We start from the raw sequence: 20,937 nt of genomic DNA, 5'->3' as shown, positions 1-20,937 counted from the left end.
ATATCGTTTAAATGATGTACGCGTTTCTAAATTATTTTTTAATATAATTATAAAAGGGTGTTTAGTAACTGAAAATTGGAACAAAATTTGTAATGAATACAGAATTAATCTCATGATAACTTAATGCATTATATATTTTTATAATTTATGCTTAATGCTGAAGTTAAAGTTATAACACAGTAAAATTTTTCCCTTCAATTAAAAGACAAGGTCTTTGTTACAAAATTGTTTAACTTTTAATATTAAATACCTCTAAAAGCAAGTTTTTGATTATATTTTCTCAATTCGGATATCAAAATTAATATTGTATTTGTCTTTATAGTTACTTGTCCGCATTTTCGCATAACGTGCGCAATTATGTTGTAAGCCTCGCGTAAATTTTTCTCTTAAAAAAATAAAAGATCGTACCTTGTAAAACTGATTGCCACTGCGACCGATGTTACGACAAACGCTATTGGAGCAATTGGCGCGATCCTGAAGGCGAGAGGGAGGTTGCTAAGTCGGGGGATGACTCGGGGCTATGCCAGGGCAAGATGCACCCCTGACTAAGCCCGTGGCACGGCAACGAGGAGCGGATCAAGCCCGGGTATACGTTCCCGGATCGCAGTGGGGAGCCGGAGAATGGCATTACGGGTAGAGAGACCTTCCCTCTCTTCCCACCTCGCCTCCGAGCCGCGTATTGTCTGGCAGCCATATTGGAGTAACAGCCAACCCCGTCGTGATTGGTCCGTTTTTTAACGGAGAGCCCGTGGCTTGGCACAATACTCGACCAGCCCGTGGTTAGGCAATGCCTGGCTACGCGATAGTCTATCAGTCGACTCCATGCTGCGTTCGCTTCGAACTCGTCTGTCGGCGGTGCCCGGGTATTATGATTCTCCTCAAGATCGGATCGTATAACGCAAAGGCGATCCACGCCACGAAGCGATAAAGGGTATCCCTCATTCAGTCCCCAGTCGAATCTGGTTCAGGCCAGTCTAGACCAGTCCGATACAGTCTGACTTGTGTGCGTCGAGTTTTCGCAATTTTTCCCAATCAAAAGTCCAGTCGGAAACCTTTTGGCTGCCGTCGACGACAGCAATAACGACCATTTAAGGTCGTTTACGTGAGACTACGAAAGGCGCCAGTGAAACATTCAAAGGCGCTAAGGAATGCGCTAAGGATTAACCTGCACCTTGGGAGTTCTGGCGGACGGATTAGTTGTTTGACTAGGCATTTTGTTCCTTGTCGAAGTTAGCCGCTATGAAAGATCGATGTTCTAGCTGGAGATTGACGCTGTTCTTGGAGAACGACGTTGCTATTCGAGCTGCAAATTTATAAAAACGATGTGTCTAGTGCGAGAACTTGAGCGTATCCTGCCAGTTATTTGCAATTAATACGCAATAGTTCAGTGACTCGAGTACTGCCATTGTGGTTACTGTTGTGAACGGAGTTTTGGATTACTTTCCGAGTTCTTTGACGTCCTGGATTAGGATCTAGTGGACAAAGGTATGCATAGAAAAGCGTCAAGTGACTGTATTTGTATAGTATTGCAGCGCGACTCGGAGTATTGCGTAACACAAGCACGTGTAGTTGCTTTAACGGCAATTTGTCTTAATCGGACAACAGACATGCGACGCTAGATCGACAATGTTTAAGAGAGAGTTACAGTTTACACATATCGTGTCTTGTCGATTCTTTTTAAACTCTATATAATTGTCTATGAATAGCTTTTCGCCTCGACTTTAGCCTCAATTATTAATGAATAATTAATATTTTCCGATCGCGTACATATATTGACGATTATAAATAATTGTATCTTATAAAATATCCTGAATGCGATTTATGTTTATTAAAAACGAAATCAGGAAAAAGTTTGCGAATACTTTTTCAATAGAAAGCTTTATGCAAATTTATGCAATGGCTAATGAACAGTCATGGTTGCTAATTAGTTTAGGTCTTATTATTGCAAACGCAATATTTTTACTAAAAGAATCAACAAAAACATATTTGTTGAGTACTATTGTAGGAAATTTAACTCGATTTGTATGAAAAGACGCATAAAATACATTTCGAATAATTTAGCAAATTAGTAAGAAATATATTCGTTTCAAAATTTACGTTAATGCTATCGCTGCGTATAGTACTAGCTATATTTTTCCCTTCGTACATTCTTCGAAGTTGAATATGTTAAAGCTATTAATTTTCTTCCCGTTAGAGTTTAATCGCGTTAAATTTCTAATAAACTTCCATGTTTAACTAAAAAGATCAACCAGAAGCTTTTAAAGAGATATGATAAGTATAAGACACATCGAGGACGCGTCCATCTAACCGACCGACCGGTTCGCACAGTCGTTCGACGAAACAGCCGATAGTTCGACATTGATCAGCGGCAGGATTGATGATCGCAATTACGATTTATCGTTCACGGCAGGTGACGCGCGACGATTCGCGTGCTCCTTCGGCTTCAAATGAGACGTCAAGCTCCGGTCTGGAGTTAACTGGTACTGGTATTGTCACCCTTTGTCGAAGGGTACGGACACGAGATTATCGTGACACGTATACGTATTGTCGCCCCCGGGAATAGGACAATCGTGCCGCCGTATTCGGCCTCGAAGATTCTCTTCCGGCGTCCCGTCGGACACGCCGTCTGTAAACGAATCGGCAAGAGGTCGAACAAGAACGCGTTCTACTGGTCCTCGGCACAGGATCGTCGGCACCGAAAATTCTGTCGAGTAATGCAAGAATTATTATCCAACGCGGCGGATCGTCGGGTTGAAGGGAGAGAAAAAGAAAGAGAGAGAGAGGGCGGAAGAAAATGGTCGTTAAGCGTGTGCGCGAAATATGAGAAATGATCTGTCGACGTTCCCGTGGCCGTGGAAAAAGCCGAACGCAGGCTTCAAAGAAGCCGTGGAATTGAAAAAGCCGGAGGGCCGCGCCATTAGATGCAGCGTGATAGAGCGAATTCCGTGCGACGGGCTTGGTCGAAGGAAAATCCATTTCGACAGCAGAATCTCGAGCATCGAGGAAAACCAAGACTTTCTTATTTGCTCCTTGAAATGATAATCGTCAGCAATTGCAGCGAACTTAATACGATCGAAAGCTCCTCAAACTTTGAACCCTTATGATTTAATGCAATTTCAAAAACCAATATATCATATTTTGTATATTAAGTGTTATTTTTTTTTGTATGAAGGGTTTGTGATAAATGGAATCGGTATATCCTTTTGTAAAGAGAAATTTTATGCGTGTGAGACGAATAGATTTTCTAAAGCAACATATATTAGCAAAGAAAATCCATTGAAGAATATGTAATATTTTTTTCTTATTACAAAAATTTTCTCACGCTAATATTATCTACACAGAAAAAAATTTAGTATCAAATCAACATTCTTTGTTTCATATATAAGCAAGAATATAAAATCTTCTTGGAAGAATTTATGATCTTAAACAGACATAATTTGCTTACATCAAGAAAATTTTTTTCTTTATGTAAGCAAATCGTGTCTGTTTAAAATTATAAATTTTTTGAAGAAGATTTACATTTTTGCTTATATATGAAACAATGATTGCTGATTTGATATTAATTTTTTTTGTATAAAAAAAGCAAAACAAGTAGATTTTCCCACATTTATGTCGTAACTTCAAATTAACTGAAATAACATTTATTCGTAAATCATTTTTGTTACATATTCATTAGATTTTTTTTTTTATTGGAGAAGGAAAACAAATGTTTTATATCTTCAATGCTTATATATACGATTACATGTGCCAAATTTCTATTGTGGAAATAAAGACGTAACAGAAATTACATTTTGTAAATATCTGTTAAAGAGCAAAAAGAGCACGACAATGAAACGCCACAAAAAGAGTTACACTGCAACCGGTTAAAAATTACGCTTGTGCCAATTACGCACACTTCATCCCTGCGTATGTGGAAGTAATTTCACCTCGTAATTCCAGCGGGCTTTAAATAGGCTTTACGTCGAACGGGAAGGGGCTGACTTCCCTCAAATTATAGACGGCCATTATCGCGCGGTCGGCCTCGCATTTGGGCCAGACAATGGCCGCTACCACTCGTTAATGTAATAGGCATCCGAAAGGTGCGATCTCTCTCTTTACTGGGAGGCACCGGCACTCACCGGTAGGAACCACGCAGGACGAAAATCCTCCTCTTTCACGGTCAACCTGTCCGTCGTCAGGCGAACCTGCCCGGGTTTCAGGCAGCCCCCGAAAGAGGAATTATTATTTTATGAGATTATTATCTCTAATAACACATCGCCCGGTTACGAGGAGAGAAAGGAGTACGCCTTTGTGTTCGATAGAAATGTTTCACACGTAGAAGTAGCTCGCTCGAGCTGCTCGATATTATCGATGTTTTGACCAAAAAAAGTCCAGGTAGAAATTCTAGAAGTCCTTTTACTTGATGTTTTGAGGAAATATCGAAGCTGTTCTAGCAAATAATAATCGTAAATAAGAAAAATCCAATCCAAATGCCTAAAATTTAAATAAAATATGTTATTGCTCGATATGAACAGAGCACCGTTCAATTTTATATTTTATACAAATGTAGTAAGTCTTTTTTTCAGAAATTTATCATTGCCAAAGTTTATAACATAGGATAAATATATATTTAGTCATTTCGTTTAGTTATTTATTAAATATTTTACGGTAAAAATTAAATTATTTATATCACTCACAATATTTTATTTTTATTAAACAATAATATGTATAATTATGACAAAAATATTAAGTATCTTTAGTTTCTATGAGTGAGTAATTCAATTAATTTAATCATTTTTATTGAAAACTTTTTCTCTCTCTTTACATTTATCATTTATAACATTGAAAATTGTTGTACAGTCTCAAAAAACAATATTTTAACGTTGAACAATTTTCAAAAAAAAAAAAAAAAATGGACGAACAATTTTTCAACACGAAAGTTTTTATTGTTTGGCTATAAAAATGTTAGCTGTCTGTTCGAGACGTATGGAAGTACATTGCGTTAGTTATCCGTTGCGCATTTTGGAAACCGTGAACGACCCAAACAGCCTTGTTCATGTTATCTTTTCATGCGTGCGCAATGCGGGATGAAACGAGGCGCTCGCGCCGATTGGCTGTAGGGCGGGAACATACGAGGGCTGTTAGAACTAGCAGGTGGATCTCCGACAACACCCCTCTTTGTCCCTCAATTAGTTAAGTTTTTTTTCTCTCCCCCGTTCCTCTAAAATTTTTTCCTGCCCGTCGCTAGCTGCCAGTTTTCGAGCGGCGCGCTTCGGATCCGTCGTTTCTGCCGAGTCATTAGTTTATTCGGTGCAGTGAAATGTTGTGAATTTATTTTTTCTCACAATTCATGTGCGCGTAATAAGGCGGTATACGATAAACGATTAATCACGATGCTACTAATTACTTTGTTGATAGGGTGGATACATAAATAGCGAAGATATTTTAGACTAACGGTTTTGTTGCGTGATATGAACGAATATGATAGTGATTTTAATATAACTAAAACAATAAGTAACTTTTTAAATAACTGAACGATTTTCAATGAAGTCAAGTGCCATAATTATTCCGTGTCAAAGCATTGCAAATATGGTTATAAGTAGAATTAATAATTATATATTTGATATGTGCTGTAATTAAAGCAATCATAAACATTAGTGTTAATTGCAGATGTCATACAGATATATACCTATTTAAAATAATTATTGTTTTTCTGTTTTAACTCTTAATCTCCGATGTAAATATGTAGAAATATGCAAATGATTTTTAATTTTAATCATTATAAATGCAAATAAGTAAATATGTATATGCATTATTAAATCAGTTAACTTTAAACAAAATAATGCAAAAATAATGAAGCAAAATGATTCTGTAACGACTATGTTGCTGGATGAAAAAATGTAGAATGTGTATAAAAGAAACCTCTAGTAATAGTTGTCGATGTTGTATCCGAACAAAGTTGCATAATAGGATGGATAAGAAACCTGTATAACATCGCACTATGCAATTAGACGACTAATTAAGTATTCTCGAGTGATCTCTGCGTGAACCTTGCGACTGCACGCGAACTTGTTTACGTTCACTTATGTTTCATCACCTGCCGCTTTGAAGCACGCGTGCTTCTCTGGATGAATCACATAATATTAGAATCGCGTCTCTTTTTCGTTGATCGGGTTTCGTAAAATGAATTACATAGTTAAGTTTCGATTTGTCGAACATCTCGAGCGAATATCTGTGTCTTTACAGGCGAATATATTCTCAGCTCTGGTAATCAGAACGGAAGTGGAAGTAGCATCGTCGAAGAGGACAACCCGCTTCTCACCCAAGCATCGTTGGGTTTGAACAATCATCCTTTGGCAGACTTAACCGATGAGTCTCTGGGTCTAAACGACACTCTAGGACTCGAGCATGATTTTACTTCAGAGTTACTTGGAAGTAGTCTCTTGGAAACCGCCGGCGTAGAAGGCCTTCTCAGCAACGATACTCTAGACTTGCCCGACGAATTTAATCTCGAGGAGGCGCTTCAGCTCGTTGGTCTCGATGAGGCTCAACCAGAGGTTTGTGGGATATCTTTGCGCGCATCTTCTATTTGGAAAGACAATTTAATGCTTTGTGAGAAATAGTATGTTAATATTTCGTCTGTCTTTTACTGATCTGATCACGTTGCGAGATAGATCATAAAATTTTATTGGCTTCTATTTTATTTTTGTAAATATCTTTCAAAATGCTGTTTATCATTGTGAGTCGATATTTTTATTGTTTACAAACTAAGAATTTGTACAAAATAAGATTTATTTTTACATCAATTTCGGCAATAAATAGTCTTTGTCTTTTTAAACTCTATGTTGAAATATTAAATTATATAATAATATAATTATATAATTTTTATTTAAGTAAACTAAACGTGTTATTTAAATCTTTTATTAATAAAATATTTATATCATAAATGGGATATAGGAAGACTAATGGGCTAAGCTAGATAACCGTACTTTTTTATTTAATTACAAAAAACAAAAACATATATATAAATATATATGTATGTGTATATTTATATACATAAATACATAAATAATCAGAATCGCAAAGATTTCGAAGAGATGACCAAAAGCAAAAAACCATCAAGTTATGTGTGTTATTAGAGACGTGTAAATAGTTTGAAAAATTTGAGAATTTTAAATCATTAATGATTTGATTTCGAATTGATTGCCTATTTTGATTGTTTCACTTTTACCGCGACTAATCTTATATCAATCTTCTTATACCAATTTTCATACCTAATTGTCGATTTCCAAAACTTTTATCATTTCTAAATTTTATCAACTATTCAAAAATGTGTGTATACAATAGATAAATATTTTCGTAAATTTGTTTCAACATTTCATAGATTTTTATCATAATTTTATAGAATTTAGAATAAAATTAAAAATTGCTCCATTATATTTTCCTAATAAAATGCAGTAAAATACTGTCGCTTCGACAGTAACATTGTATAATAAGTATTCCATGCTGATTTATCAATATAATAATTCTCACACTTTATTGTCTAGTACTTATTATAAATGTTTACTTAGCACACTTTTTTTGTAATTATTTTCAAAAATTTTGGCGACTGTTATAGTAGAATAAATTTTTTTGCATTTATTAAAAAGTATCTGCAACATTATTGGAAATATTTTATTACTTCTATGTACCGTAAATCTAGAAAAATTTGATTTGAATTTAATTTGTATTCGAATCAAGGAGATTCAATTTGATTTGACGTGAAAAATTTCAGATTCTATTCAATTCAATTTCGAACAATGCTATCAAAGATTCAATTCGACCCCATAAATGCTTCATTCACACATCTCTAATTTATATATGTTGACTCTGCTGATCTATATTATTTCTTTGCTGTCTTTGGCGAAGCTGCGATATCGTGATCATTATATAAAGATTGATTATTAGGAAACGAAGCCGGAAGTGAAAAAGAAGAAGAAGCACGAGACTGCTGAGGACTCGGCTAGTGCAGAGGGCGACGCGGCCATTACCGCCTCGAGTAACACCGAGGTCGCGAAGTCATCTAAGTGCGAGGATCCCGAGACCGGCGACATGATTCACACACCGCAGTTTCATCATCCCCATCATCCACACCACCGCTCCTTCCAGGTACGAACGACCCTGATTTCATTGCCCGTAGGTTAGAACCAAGGCCAGTGCTTCTCATTACTGCGTATACAATGTCACTATGATTGCGACAATATAATGATTTATGTACAAAGTACACAGGTAACTCTCCTATCGAATATATATGTCGCTTAAGTGAACCAATGAAAAATTATCTTGAGCTATCTGACGCCGTTTCTAATCGAGTGTCATGGATGTTGAATTATCGTCTCTGTAATAACAGTCTCCGATGTCGCTTAATACGTCTCAATAATCTTTGTGTAAACAAAACTACCAGGGTTTTAATTTTATTTTAAATCGCCTCGCACCTATCAGCCGTATTCTTTCATACAACCGCGGTTTTAAAATCATCCAGCTCGCGATAACACGTTTAACTAGAGCGACTCTCCTGTCGTTTTAATACTCTTCGCGAGATGCGCGCAGCTTTGAGAGACGCTGAAAGAGATGCGGACGTTGTCGCCGAGAATGGCCGTAGTATTTGCGATTTTTCGACATTCCGTTAATGAGAGGTTCGAAATGGCGCGATGATACCACGTGGTGCAGCCTGTGATATACGAAGTAGGAAACAAACGTCGAGAAGATAAGAACGGCGCGCAAAGCCGCACAGTTAGAGCGGCGTTTACGGTCCATAAACGGGACACTCTTTATTTACAACGTCGACCGCAAAAACACCGCTGCGGCTCCATTCTCGCGGCACCACACCCCCTTTTAGGAGGACCCTACGATTATACTACTATTACACATTATAACTTTTGCATTTTAATTAAAAATGGATCGCTTCTGCAATTCGTGCTTTTTCCCGAAAAATTTAATTCGTGAACTTTAATTCTCACGGTCACATAATATATAATAACCGTAATTATACAATTAACAAAGTAAAACCACGACGGAAACAAAAACAATTTGAAGAGAAATACCAATTTGCATTTTAATTACATGTTGCCCGTACAGTTGCCATATTACCTATAAAGATATTTTGTTTTCAAAGTTTTATAGCGATTACCTGTAAATCGATTCTTTTACAAGTTTTGTTATCTAGCAATCTAAACACGGTAATCATAAACGACCATCACAACTCGTTATTTTAATAGGTGTATCATGCTGTCATGTTGGACAGTTAAAATATGCTGTTTGTATTTAGTGGTAATCGTTGTCACAGATTCGCGTGCATTTTCATAAAAGGCCAGCACGTTGATTATAATTATTACTTGTTAGATAGAAGTTGCTTTCTGCTTGTATAACTCGCGATATCAATATATAAAAATATCTTGCGTGATCTTTCCGGAAGAATTCGTTTATGATTTATTACCAATGACAATTTGTTTAACGTAATACGCGGCAACGAATATAACGGTGATTTATCTCTTTAAAATTTTTAGGAATTAGTGACAATTAACAATAATAATTATTTTCGAGAAAAACTCCATTCGCCATAATTAATAACAATTAAATTTTTTTTCGTCTTTTATTTTTCTTGCCTATTTCGGATATCGTATATTTTCGTCTTTTAAAGAATTAAAACATGGCCTTTCCAATTTGCTTTCACTTTTCCAAAATTTATTCATTGTGCTCCCAGAGCTATAAGCTGAAAGATCTATTTTTAGCACTTTATTTAGAAGAGATATCGCTCGGCGCATTTAAGACTCTTTCCTGCTCATTATCATTTTATAGCATTATAGAATTTTATAGCACGCGCAGAACGAGTTTTAGACTCGAATAGGTTATGCCCATTAGAGAAAGCCATACGTGTAAGCTTGATTCTTCTGAGATCGCCTGTACTATGGGCGACGTGTATTTTATAAAACATAAATTACATTTTATCACAGACGGTAGCTGACCGATAACGCGAATGGCAGTTCAGTTATATAGCCGTATATATACTACGTGATATAATAATTGTCTTTGTATCTTTCCAATAACCCAGAAATGTGAAAGCAGGAAGGTATGTAAAGGAATTAGCAATAAACTGAATTACTTTTGTCGTTGCTCTCGAAGCTCTGACATATTGATAGAAAGAATGCAATTGTATATATGTACTTTACGTGCATTTAAATATTTAAGTCAGCATTTATAACACATTTTACCGTCGTATTTCAATATTTACACGTACCGAGTTCTAACAACGTACAAAAAAGAATAAATAAATAAAAAATGCGTTGAACCTCTAAAAATCCCATATATGAGCGGCTTAACGAAGTACGCGTAAGTTGTATTACTCAAAACGAAGCCACCGTGGATTCGAAAGCATCCCGAAGAACTCCCTCTAGAAAGTCGACGTTTCCCCGGACATGAATTCTAACGTTGTTGTCGGAGCACGTCGTACAATACGTCCCGTCGAGAAATCACATCGGCGCAGGAGAGGACGATCGTGACAATGACCTACCCGGATAGTCCACGGCGAGTCCGTCCAGCGAGACGTGACGCAACGCATACGTGTGCAAGACTTCTTCGCGTGCACGTGGAGGAACACGTCTGAAAAGCCCCGCCAATGAGAGAGGTGGCACGGGCCCCTACTACCATAAACCGCGGTGGACGCGATCGCGATGTTTGTGATCCTGGAGGTCGGTGCTGACACTCGCGGACGACACGCGGCTGGAAGTGAACGCTGATCTCGCGGAAAAGTCAGCTCTCGACGATCACCCGAGAAAAGGCGGTCTCGCTGGCGAACATCCGGTCCGGATGATGGGCGCGATAAACGGTTCCGAAAGGTTTCTTTAGTCGAGCGCGATTCTGCTGATAGTGCGACGTTCGAACGGTTCTCGTAGAAGAAGAAGAAGAAGAAGTTAAGATCTTGAGGTAGACCACGCTAGTAGACCACGCCTTCGAGAATACCAACAAGTTTCCCGCCCAGACATCACCCGGGAAGACACTTTGTATTGTCAATAACAAAAACTGGTTGCAAAATGAGGACGTTGGACTTCCGCGATCGCTCCGTTCCGGCCTTGTACGTTTGACGCGAGCCGACATTCGGTTCTACTGCGAGGTTGATAATTTGCATAAAGTTTCGTACGCCCGCGGTCTAATCTCAAGGATCTTGGTGTTACGTGAACAGTAAATTCTACGATGCGTAATACGCTATCGAGACGAAGATTAAACTACGTGAGATATAAGTGTGCGAGTGATAAAGCCACCTAGTACAATGACTATCTCTATGAAACGCATCACGTTCATTTATACGATGCTCGAAGCGATTTGAACGAGACCAAGAAACCCTTCTCAAGTCACTCCGTGAGACCGCCCACGTTGAATACATAAATCTCCTCGTCGTGCCTTTCAAAATGATATTTCGCATATCGCAGAATCGCCAATGGACTGAAATATTCGTCCGAATACAGGAATAACATCTTGGAATAACGCAGTACAATGAACTAACAAAAATTGTACCTGATTAATTAGATTTCGTATGTCGACGGATGGATGTGCAATTCTTGTCGCAGGGTGGAAGTTTCTTGTAGGAAAAAAAATTGTTTCTTTAGTAGTATTTGATTAATTTGACGTCAGTACGAAGTACCGGTGCGCGTATCTCGTGCCTAATTCGTATTTCGAGTGAAGAGGGTACACATGAACGACGTGCAGCAAGCCTTCGTCAAACCTCATCCGCAGACGAACGAGCACACGTGTCAAGGGAATACAGAATGTTGGAGTCTGATATTGGACGAAGGTCTTCTTCAGGTAGATTACACTAATTGCTCAATATTACGATAACCAAATAAAAATGTAAAAAAAAACATGGCGCGATAACAGATATGATAACTGTCATTCACACGTGGAATAAAGTAAAGAAGCAGGTAAAGATCAGCGCAAGGTCTCGCGAGCAAGGTTTCGATGGATAAAAAAAAAGACATATATCGGAGTTAATAACTAAGAATACTTAGTGATCTGCTATTAATTCTAGAAACGTAATCTGTTTTTCTCACGAGAAAAACTAGCTTTTGTGTTTATATTCTATTAAACGCGCGACATTACATTGAAGAGCAAAACGCTAAAAAGTCAAAATACATTGCGTTGTAACTATCATGCGCATGAGAATATTTAATCACGCGCGATAACTAAACAGTTAACATCGCTATGCGTTTGTTTTTTCCGAATCGCATTTCTGGAGCACTAACTGCGTATGCTCGGGAACATATTGAACAGCGGTTCGAATCCGAAATCTCAAAAATTCGCTAAAGTTCGCTTCCAAAGCGACTGTACATGCGTGCACGCGCGCGCGCGCACACATACACAAAGGCGCACATGTACACACACGCGGTCATGCGACCTTGCGTCCCGCATGTAGAACTGTCATTACACGCAACCGCCGTCGGAGAAGTATTACATACTCCGCGCGTCGCGTCCGCGGGTCTTTCAATACGTAATGAGTACACTAAATTAATATATTCCTACGCCCGGGACCTTTGCCTACGGAGGAGGAGGATGTGTCGTGCGTATTATATAGAAGGCTTACGCAAGAAAACGCGCCGTCGCCGCTCGCGAGCCATATCATTTTTGGAGCTCCTCTCTCACGCGACCGTCGTATTAACACTGACCTCAGTCACCTGTAATTGCTACATGTTAGCATATACACCGAGATACAAACGACGGACACGTAATGCGACCCATTACAGTCGGGTGGCACACGTTCTGACGTTATCGTCGGATCCTTTTTTTTATTTCCTTCGCGAAGTGGAAGGCGCTTCTGCGAGAGCCTCGGGTATGTGGTACTACTTCAGCTTCGAGCTAACTTTTTTTGCGCCATCTACTTCTATCACAGGTAGTTCATAGTGCATCACACATGTGTCTTAGAAATTATGGATTATTTGCGTCTGAAGATGTAGGAAACTGTGATCATACTAACTTTATTGAATACGCTTAATGTTACGCAGAATATGACAGAACTTTACGTTGGTGTAAAGGAAACGTCCTTGATATTGAATTAAATCTCAACACTCAATTCTTATACATTATGTAGTCATTTTTGTACGAATCTTTTTGAGCTTATGCTTTCGAAGAACGTTTGAATATTGTGCACTAAATTGGTCTTTAAAAAGAACTATATATCATATCCACTTGGACAGACAGAATAGTCATACTCGTTGTATTCCTTAATCCCTGCCTTGGGAAAGGAGAAACAGAAATTAAAAAAGCTTTAGAATGCTTAAGAATAGTTTAGAAAAATTCTTGACTATGAAAGCATGAGGTAGGCGAAGAAAAACATTGGTAACATTCATTGGCGTACCCACTGATACCTGCGGTTTTTCATAGTTTGAGTCTTGCGAATTCTTTTGTAAAATAAAACTGAAATGATCACAGTGTTCTGACAGCAATAGGACCTCCTGCTTTTAAGTTACAAATAAGCTTGACGAATGGATTATGGGAACTTTTTGTGAAATATCAGCTGCAAATGACTTTCTATTTAAATCGTAACCACATGCAAGACCATTGTCAATCTATTCAATCATCACATCGTAGGAGAAAAATGTATAAATGAAATGCGTCAGTAAAACGTACTTTCTCAAAAAAAAAAATAAAATAAAATAAAATGGGACAATAGTATTCGCCGAAGGAAACTGAAATTCGGAAAGTCGTGTCGAATTTTCATTGATCTATCATTCATCAAATTTCATAAAAAGAGTTTATTTGTTCTTTTTCATAATTTTACAAACGATAGTAACGAACAAATCATTCGTAATCAATGAGTAATTGTTATTTGCCTAGTTTAATTAATCGCTTATTATTTGTACGAAACGTAAAATTTATTCGTCTATTGCGAGGTCAACGGAAGATGCACTTAAATTGCTCCATACGGTAGAAAAATTGTAAAAGAGTAATTAGTACAAAAATTAATTGTAAAAGAGTAATTAGTAATTAAGCACACGAAGATATAAAGTAGGTAGATGTTCGCCTGCGGGTAGCGAAAACGCAAAATGTCTTAGAAGTTCCATGTAAATAATGAGAGAATGAATTCGAATATGTCGAGACGTGATAATAATTACTGCACTGCAACGTGCACCCGCAGGGTCCGACAAACACAGAGAATAATGTAGGAAGTGACTAAAGCTAAAATAATTAAAATATCCTCGTGACAAAATGTCTTCGAGGATAGAAGTGATAGATATCTATTTTCGTGGAAGAGCATATTGACCGTCTTATCCTGTGGCTTGTTTCTGTTGCGCTTGATCTTCGTAAATATTTAACGTAAAAAAGATAAGTCTATTAACTCTTCGGTCATAATTTGAAAAATATGTATGCAAAATGTACTACTGTTAATGCATGCCACGCTACAGCATTAATCAATTAGCAAACCGTATAGTCTTAGTATGTATAGTCTTTTAATGAGTGCAACCGTATTAAATTTGTTGGAACGCCTACTAATATATCACCTGAGACGATAAAAAGAAATTGATTAAATGTTACGTTTATTTTTTCCCCCCTTTTTTTTCTTGATAATTATACAGAAGTCGTGTGTAGAAGAAGTATTCTGCGAAGACTATGTACGTATAAAACGGTGGCACTCGTTACCTCGCGTTCACAAACGTGACATATTTGGATAATCTGCATTCTTTATTAATCGAAAAAACAGGGTGATGCAATAAGTTGATTGCTAGATAATGATGTGGAGCGTAAACAGCCGATCAAGTGGCGATATCGGCAAATAAATCATTATTGCCGTTTGTCGCACTTGGATAACGCGGTATCGAGCCTACGGCTTGGGTCTCGTAATCGGAGAAGCAGAGAACTACCAGATGACCTTTGGCCGTGATTGACGCGGACTTCTCCGCCGTATATCTTTGCCCAAGGATTTGCTAGGCCGTGAGCGCGGCCGGTAGCGTGCTATTTGCCGTGGCACTTGAATATTTGCTTAGAACCTCGAGCGCTGGAGGAGAGCCCTCCAGGTATCCTTGGACTGGCGAACAATATTTACGTATAACACCGAGTTACGAATCGAGAGGAAAGAAAGCCGGCGGACGAAGGTTCGCGGCGGGGAAAGAGAGTCGAGCGCGGGAGATAAAGGAGTAGAGAAAGACGATCGTGAGAGAGGGCAATCCGCACGGTGGAAACGGAGACGGAGACGAGTGGCGGATTGTGCGAGCCGGAGAGGCCGTAAGACGAAATTAATAAGAGAAACGAAATGTGTGCTATGGAAATGAGAAAGGCGGTGGGAGAGACCGGTGGAGACGCGCTGCTCGGATGCATTAGGATGCACTTGTGGCGGATACACGCCGGAGAACTTGGCGCGAGCGCGCTAACCCACGCCGGCGTGCATTAATCTGATGACTATGAATCCGAATGAATCATAATTAATATCTTTGCCCATTAGTCGTAAGAGCACACCGGCGACCACGGGTAATGCGCACGTTTTTCTCGCGTATATCTTTAATTACTTGCCTTTTTGTCGATGACGCATTACCCCGAGATCGCCGTTTCCGCCACCAGCGCGCTGTGTCTAAACAAAACGGCGAACACGTAACATCCGGTATTTATCAAATTCGCGATGTAGCAGCTAGTGGAAATCGGCCGTTTGTTCATAAGCAGAATTATTTCTGCGACATTCATCTTCCTATTTTGAGATCAGTCTAAACTTGAGATCGCTCAAAATGTCGCGTTCGTGTTGACGCAAACGTAATATCTTTTCGTATTTACCGTCAAATTAAAATGGAAACGTTAACGAGTTTATCTTGATGCTAACAGTTCTATTAGACATATGTATGATGGAGATAATCGCAGCTGTTTTAGTATTCGAATTATTTAATTAATCATTTGTTCCAGAGATTCTCATCTCGATAATAAGAAATTTCATCGCGCTACGAACGGCGGCGCGTTCGTAAAATCCCCGATGCACGTCAATTTCACATAATACCAAGAGTCCCGCGAGAAAGTTAAGTTTTTAGCGCACTTCTGTCGCCCATAAATTCCTACGTACGCGCGCACCCCGACCAGGCAATTTTCACCAAGAACCAAGAAACGCGACGGGGCGTCACAGTCCGTTCCGTCCGCCAGGATTCCAAGCAGCTGCTGGACTTATGCACTGTGAAATGCATAATGCGCCTCCGCGGCCGGCGCTATCTAGGATGTGTGAAACGAATTTCTGTCTTCGTATGATCATTGAGGCCACGCGCGGCGATGCAACAAAGACGACAGACGACAGACGGAGGCAGGATATCGGCGCCTGCGAGCGTCGAACGCGGCGTTCTGAACAACTCGCAATTGTCAGTGGTTTCGTTAATTAGGGCTCGTCTCCCGACCGACTGAACCACACAACCTTGGACGAGATATCAATCCTTTTGCTACGGATATATGAACGCGAAGGCCTGGGAAAAATTTCTGGCTCGACGGAGGAGGAATCGGGAAGGCAGACATAAATATATTTTTTCCACATACCGCGACGCGGTAATAAAGGGTGAGGGGCTGAATCCGTATCCATCAATATTTTCATTCACAACCTTCATGACAGAAACGAGCTTTGCCAGCAGTCACGTACGAAAACACACGCGACGTGTTGAGGTGAAAAGTAGGTAACTCGAGGTAACTGATCGAGGACCGTGGAGAGACGTCGGTGGGTTAAACGACGGCGATGGCAGGTGTCAAGCGGTCAGTTGATCACTGTCAAATAGATCGAAATAGTTTCGCTGCAGCTCGCGAGCACACGCCGCGACGTTATAGGCGGAATAAAAACAAGATTGCGGACGACACTACTCCTGAAAGGAGAAACTGATCGCGCTTTTATGACGCTTTTAAAGAGAGAGAAATAGACGGGCACATTCAACGTGATATTTCTAGTGTGAAGCAAGTTCGGTTCGAAATAAAAAATAAATAAAACGTATAACGATAAACTTATTAACTCAAACGTTCCGCATACTTTGTTTTTCTGCTAGTTATTGGTAATTGGCTAAAATTGTTACGCTCATTACTATTAATAGAACCCGTTTCAAGATTGTTTTGATTGGAAACATATCCGATTGAAGTAGCGCGATAGAATGGTAATACAAATGCAAATACCGGCGATGAATGCGCTTTCTAACGAACCAGAGTAAAATCAATTTCATACAAATCTCAGATCTGTTCCTGCGCGAACTCTCGTGATGGATTTGATAGGGCATCGAAGATTGCGCGATATTAATGAATACCAGAAGAAAAAGAGCACAAAGCTGCAGGGGAAAAGGGGGTAAAGCGAGGGAAACAGAGAAAGAGAGAGAGAGAGAGAGATCTCGGAAGAAATCTAGCGAGTCCTCGACAGCGCGTTTCAAACATCTGCCGCCGTAGATATCTTTCCTCGCAGTCTCTCGCAGATTCATACGTTCCGCGACGACTCTCCCGTGCACGCGAAGCGAGATCGCGCACACGGACAGCGGAGGTACGCACGTGTACGTGCGCCGTACGTGAGGCCGCGCGTACGCAGTGTGCGAAACATAAATCATAAGCGCCAGTAGCCGAGAAGGAATGCGTAACGTAACGTTCGTTTACCGCATAGATACCAAACCAATTTGAGACGTGGATTCGTCAGAATGGCCGGTATGTCGAGCAGCCCCAACGGCTGTCCGATAAATCACGCTTCGTGCATCTAATCGCGAGATTAGCGGCCGACCAAGTCTCCGTATGCAACAGCCGCCGCTTCCTCTCTACAGTCCATCGCGCAAATTGAGCGCATTCGTATACTCGCGGATAAAGGATTTAAAAGTCCGCAATCGCATCTTTACTCAAAATTAATCCACGCCGTTCGAGAGCTCCTCGTCCGTTCCTCTCGGTTTCTCGCGCAGCGCGAGCGACGACGTCCGTTAACGATCTCCGTCATGGATTAATCCGGCGCGAGCTATAACGAATCTCGAGTATTCCCGACGATGATTGAAAACTGGAAGTCGCGTTCCGGCGCACGGCGAAAAGCTGTCGACGCTGTCGCACTTGGCCGCGCGTCGCGGACGGTAATCGCCGCCGTCGTCGACTCTCCACGCGGCGCGGTGAGAGAGGAAGAAAGAGAGAGAGAGAGGAGAGGAGAGGCTTAAACGCGGCGCACGCTTTTTTCCTATAACTCAATCACGGCCGTTACGTCGAACCAGGATGAGCCGTAAAGTCCGGCCATTAGAAACGCGCGGTGCGTCGCGCTGCACGACAAATCGCCGTGGAACAAAAGTCCCCGTCCTACATTTCGCCGTGCCGCGCGGCCTACACAGCAGATGCGCTGACAAGCGAGAATCGCCTTAAAGGCGTCGCGCTCGACAGATTGCACCGGCGACTGATTGATGCGCCCGCGAACAACAATCCCGCAGCAGGCCCAGGCGCGCAGAGCCAGCCAGCCAGCCAGCGCACGGCAGCGCGCTTCCCTATTCATCTTCTTCTTGCGCCCAGGCGCATTAGCGACAATACCTACGTGCATTAAGGCGCCGGTGTGGGTACGTACCCCCGGTAGCACTACTACCGCGTTTACGCCGCGCGATGTATGTACAGCGTCTCGCTAACGTCTCTCATCCTTCCTTTCCTCCTCGCGACTCGCCGTCGTCGCCGCCGCCGCCGCAGCCGAGCTGGGACGGGAAGAAATTTCGTGAAAGTACACGCGAGCGACTGTTCTCTCACAATTAGCGGACAAATCGTGATTCTCTTCGCGCGCATGTCGCCAGGGAGAGAGATTTTTTTTTTTATAACTGTTAAACCGTATGAAATTCGCAGATGTTTTTCCTCGAAAGTGTAAAGCGCGCGTCTCGAGAGAGGAATCGGAGAGATAATAATTTCTGGTTTCCTGTTATTACTCCGCGCTCTTAACAAGAAATATGCTAACATGATGCTTATTTATTTATCTGTGTGATATACATTTAATGTGCTAATTTGTACATTTATTTCACGCGCTCATGACTCCACGACTTGGCTCCGTATTGGCGAAGGATGCACAATTGAAAAGTATATAGAAATTACTATTTCTGAACAGAAATATTTCTATCGTTTCAACGCGAATTAAACCCCATCCACGTCACTTGTACTTATTTGGTGGCTACTTATAAACGCGCTGCGTTTTTCAATCATAAATTTCGTCCGTCATAATTTCCGCATTGATTGACACGCGATCACGATTGACGCATACCCTTACAAGGGGAAAAGGATACTTTTGACACGCAGTACCGCTGTTATTAATATCCTTTACCGATCTTACGTGCAGCCAACACCTACGCGATCAGCGGGGTTCCTGTCTCCCTGGAATTCAGGTGTCTACCTGGTTGACATTTGACAGGCACGACGGTTAGAGGATTCCTCTTGCGTGACATTCGATCGATGGATGTTCGATTCTATGATAATAGGATGTACCAGATAATTGCTACGGAGGTCGACGACCGCCACGAATTTCGTGGATTTGGTTTCAAGCGCGAACGAAGTGTCGTGGGAATTCGATGAAATCGCGATATTAATCGTACATAATTCATATCAAACTTATAAAGTGCTTCAAAATTATAGTTTTATTAACGCTAAACGTTAAAAACAGATGTCCTCTAATTGGATATTAAATTTTGCATTTCAAATGTAAAATTCTGAGAAATTTTTTATGTTTTAGTGTAGAATTATTTGTAATGTATTGAAATTATTTATAGACCAATTTTTAAAAAATTGAATTTGTTTCAGGGTCGCATGCCATTCATGCGAGCGATGAGCATGGAACAGCGGTGGCAAGATCTCGCATCTCTTTTATCCCTCCCGGGAGCACCGGATCATTTCGCACATCCAGCGCATCCTGGATATCCAGGACACGGCATAAGTCACAGTCATTACGAGGCGCAACGTAACGTATTGCTCCATAATCCTACCTTAGCGCCTCCGGTCGGGGATCTCAATTCAACAGGACCTTACCACAATGTGGGTGAGTGTTGCCCCAAGTTGTACGGAAGCTCTTTGTTCCTATTTTATATTAAGCCATATTCATCTCTTTCTCTCTGATGCTACGGAATTTCATAATGTGAATTTCTACCGTTGAGATAAATGAAGCTAACATGTGGCGTATACATCAAAAACGTAAGAAAGTTAATTTTTAATTATCTAAAATATTTTCTGTACTCGTTGCAAGCCTAATACATACATTAGATGTACAATTTTCAATGTATAATTTACAATGATTTATATACCTCGTTCATACACTCATACTCATACAAACTCCAGCCGATGTCATCACTTTTTGTATGAAAAAGAAGATGGAGAAATGCTGAAATTTAACATATCATCTAAGAAATTTCATTGTCTGAACTAAGCTGCTCACTGTTACAGGTGGGTCATCGAATTTGGGTTCAGCTGTGGCAACATCGATGAATTTGACAAACAGTAGCGAACCAATGGGTGCAGAGAGCGGCGCGAGTTACAAGTCTGAACCTACCGATATGATGTATTATCATGCACCGACGACAGATTCCATCAACCAAACTACTGACGGATTTCTTTCGTCCCTACTTAATGATGAAGATTTGCACCTAATGGACATGGCCATGAACGATGGTAAGTACTACCATCGCTTACATCTTTGTACATTTTTCTCTCGATATCAAAATTCTATCGCTTTATTAATATATGAAATGTTGGAAAGAATAGATATTTAAAAAAATATGTAATATAGAGGTGCTAGTTTCAAGAATATTTATGCAATCTTTTAGAGATATAGTTGAGTGATTTTTTTATTTCAAAAATACAAAAATTAACTATTTTTAAAAATAAGAAATTTCTTTTAATATTTGATAGAATGTAGTTCGTTAGATTTGTGTAAATTACAAAAATTAGTAACTTAGATTCGATTCAAGATAGAAACTATCTTTTTCCCTTCACGTTGAAGAAAGATAAGTTAGCATA

The 20,937-nt window shown here is 40.0% G+C and overlaps 1 protein-coding gene across 7 annotated transcripts in view; it reads left to right on the top strand.

Moving 5' to 3' along the window:
- The window catches only part of LOC105193215 (segmentation protein cap'n'collar), a 112,206-nt gene that overhangs the window by 58,171 nt on the left and 33,098 nt on the right, over positions 1–20,937 (top strand). For 6 of the 7 annotated variants that reach the window (XM_011157582.3, XM_011157584.3, XM_039459129.1 and 3 more), the window contains exons 4-7: positions 6,226–6,536; positions 7,927–8,127; positions 19,729–19,963; positions 20,365–20,589. In XM_011157582.3, coding sequence (XP_011155884.1) covers positions 6,226–6,536; positions 7,927–8,127; positions 19,729–19,963; positions 20,365–20,589 — 972 coding nt within the window. The remainder of the gene's footprint in view (positions 1–6,225; positions 6,537–7,926; positions 8,128–19,728; positions 19,964–20,364; positions 20,590–20,937) is intronic. The other variant, XM_011157583.3, reaches the window with a different exon arrangement.

Source organism: Solenopsis invicta, chromosome 16, assembly GCF_016802725.1.
Source record: "Solenopsis invicta isolate M01_SB chromosome 16, UNIL_Sinv_3.0, whole genome shotgun sequence".
NCBI lineage: Eukaryota > Metazoa > Arthropoda > Insecta > Hymenoptera > Formicidae > Solenopsis > Solenopsis invicta.
This window is presented reverse-complemented; position numbering and strand designations above follow the sequence as displayed.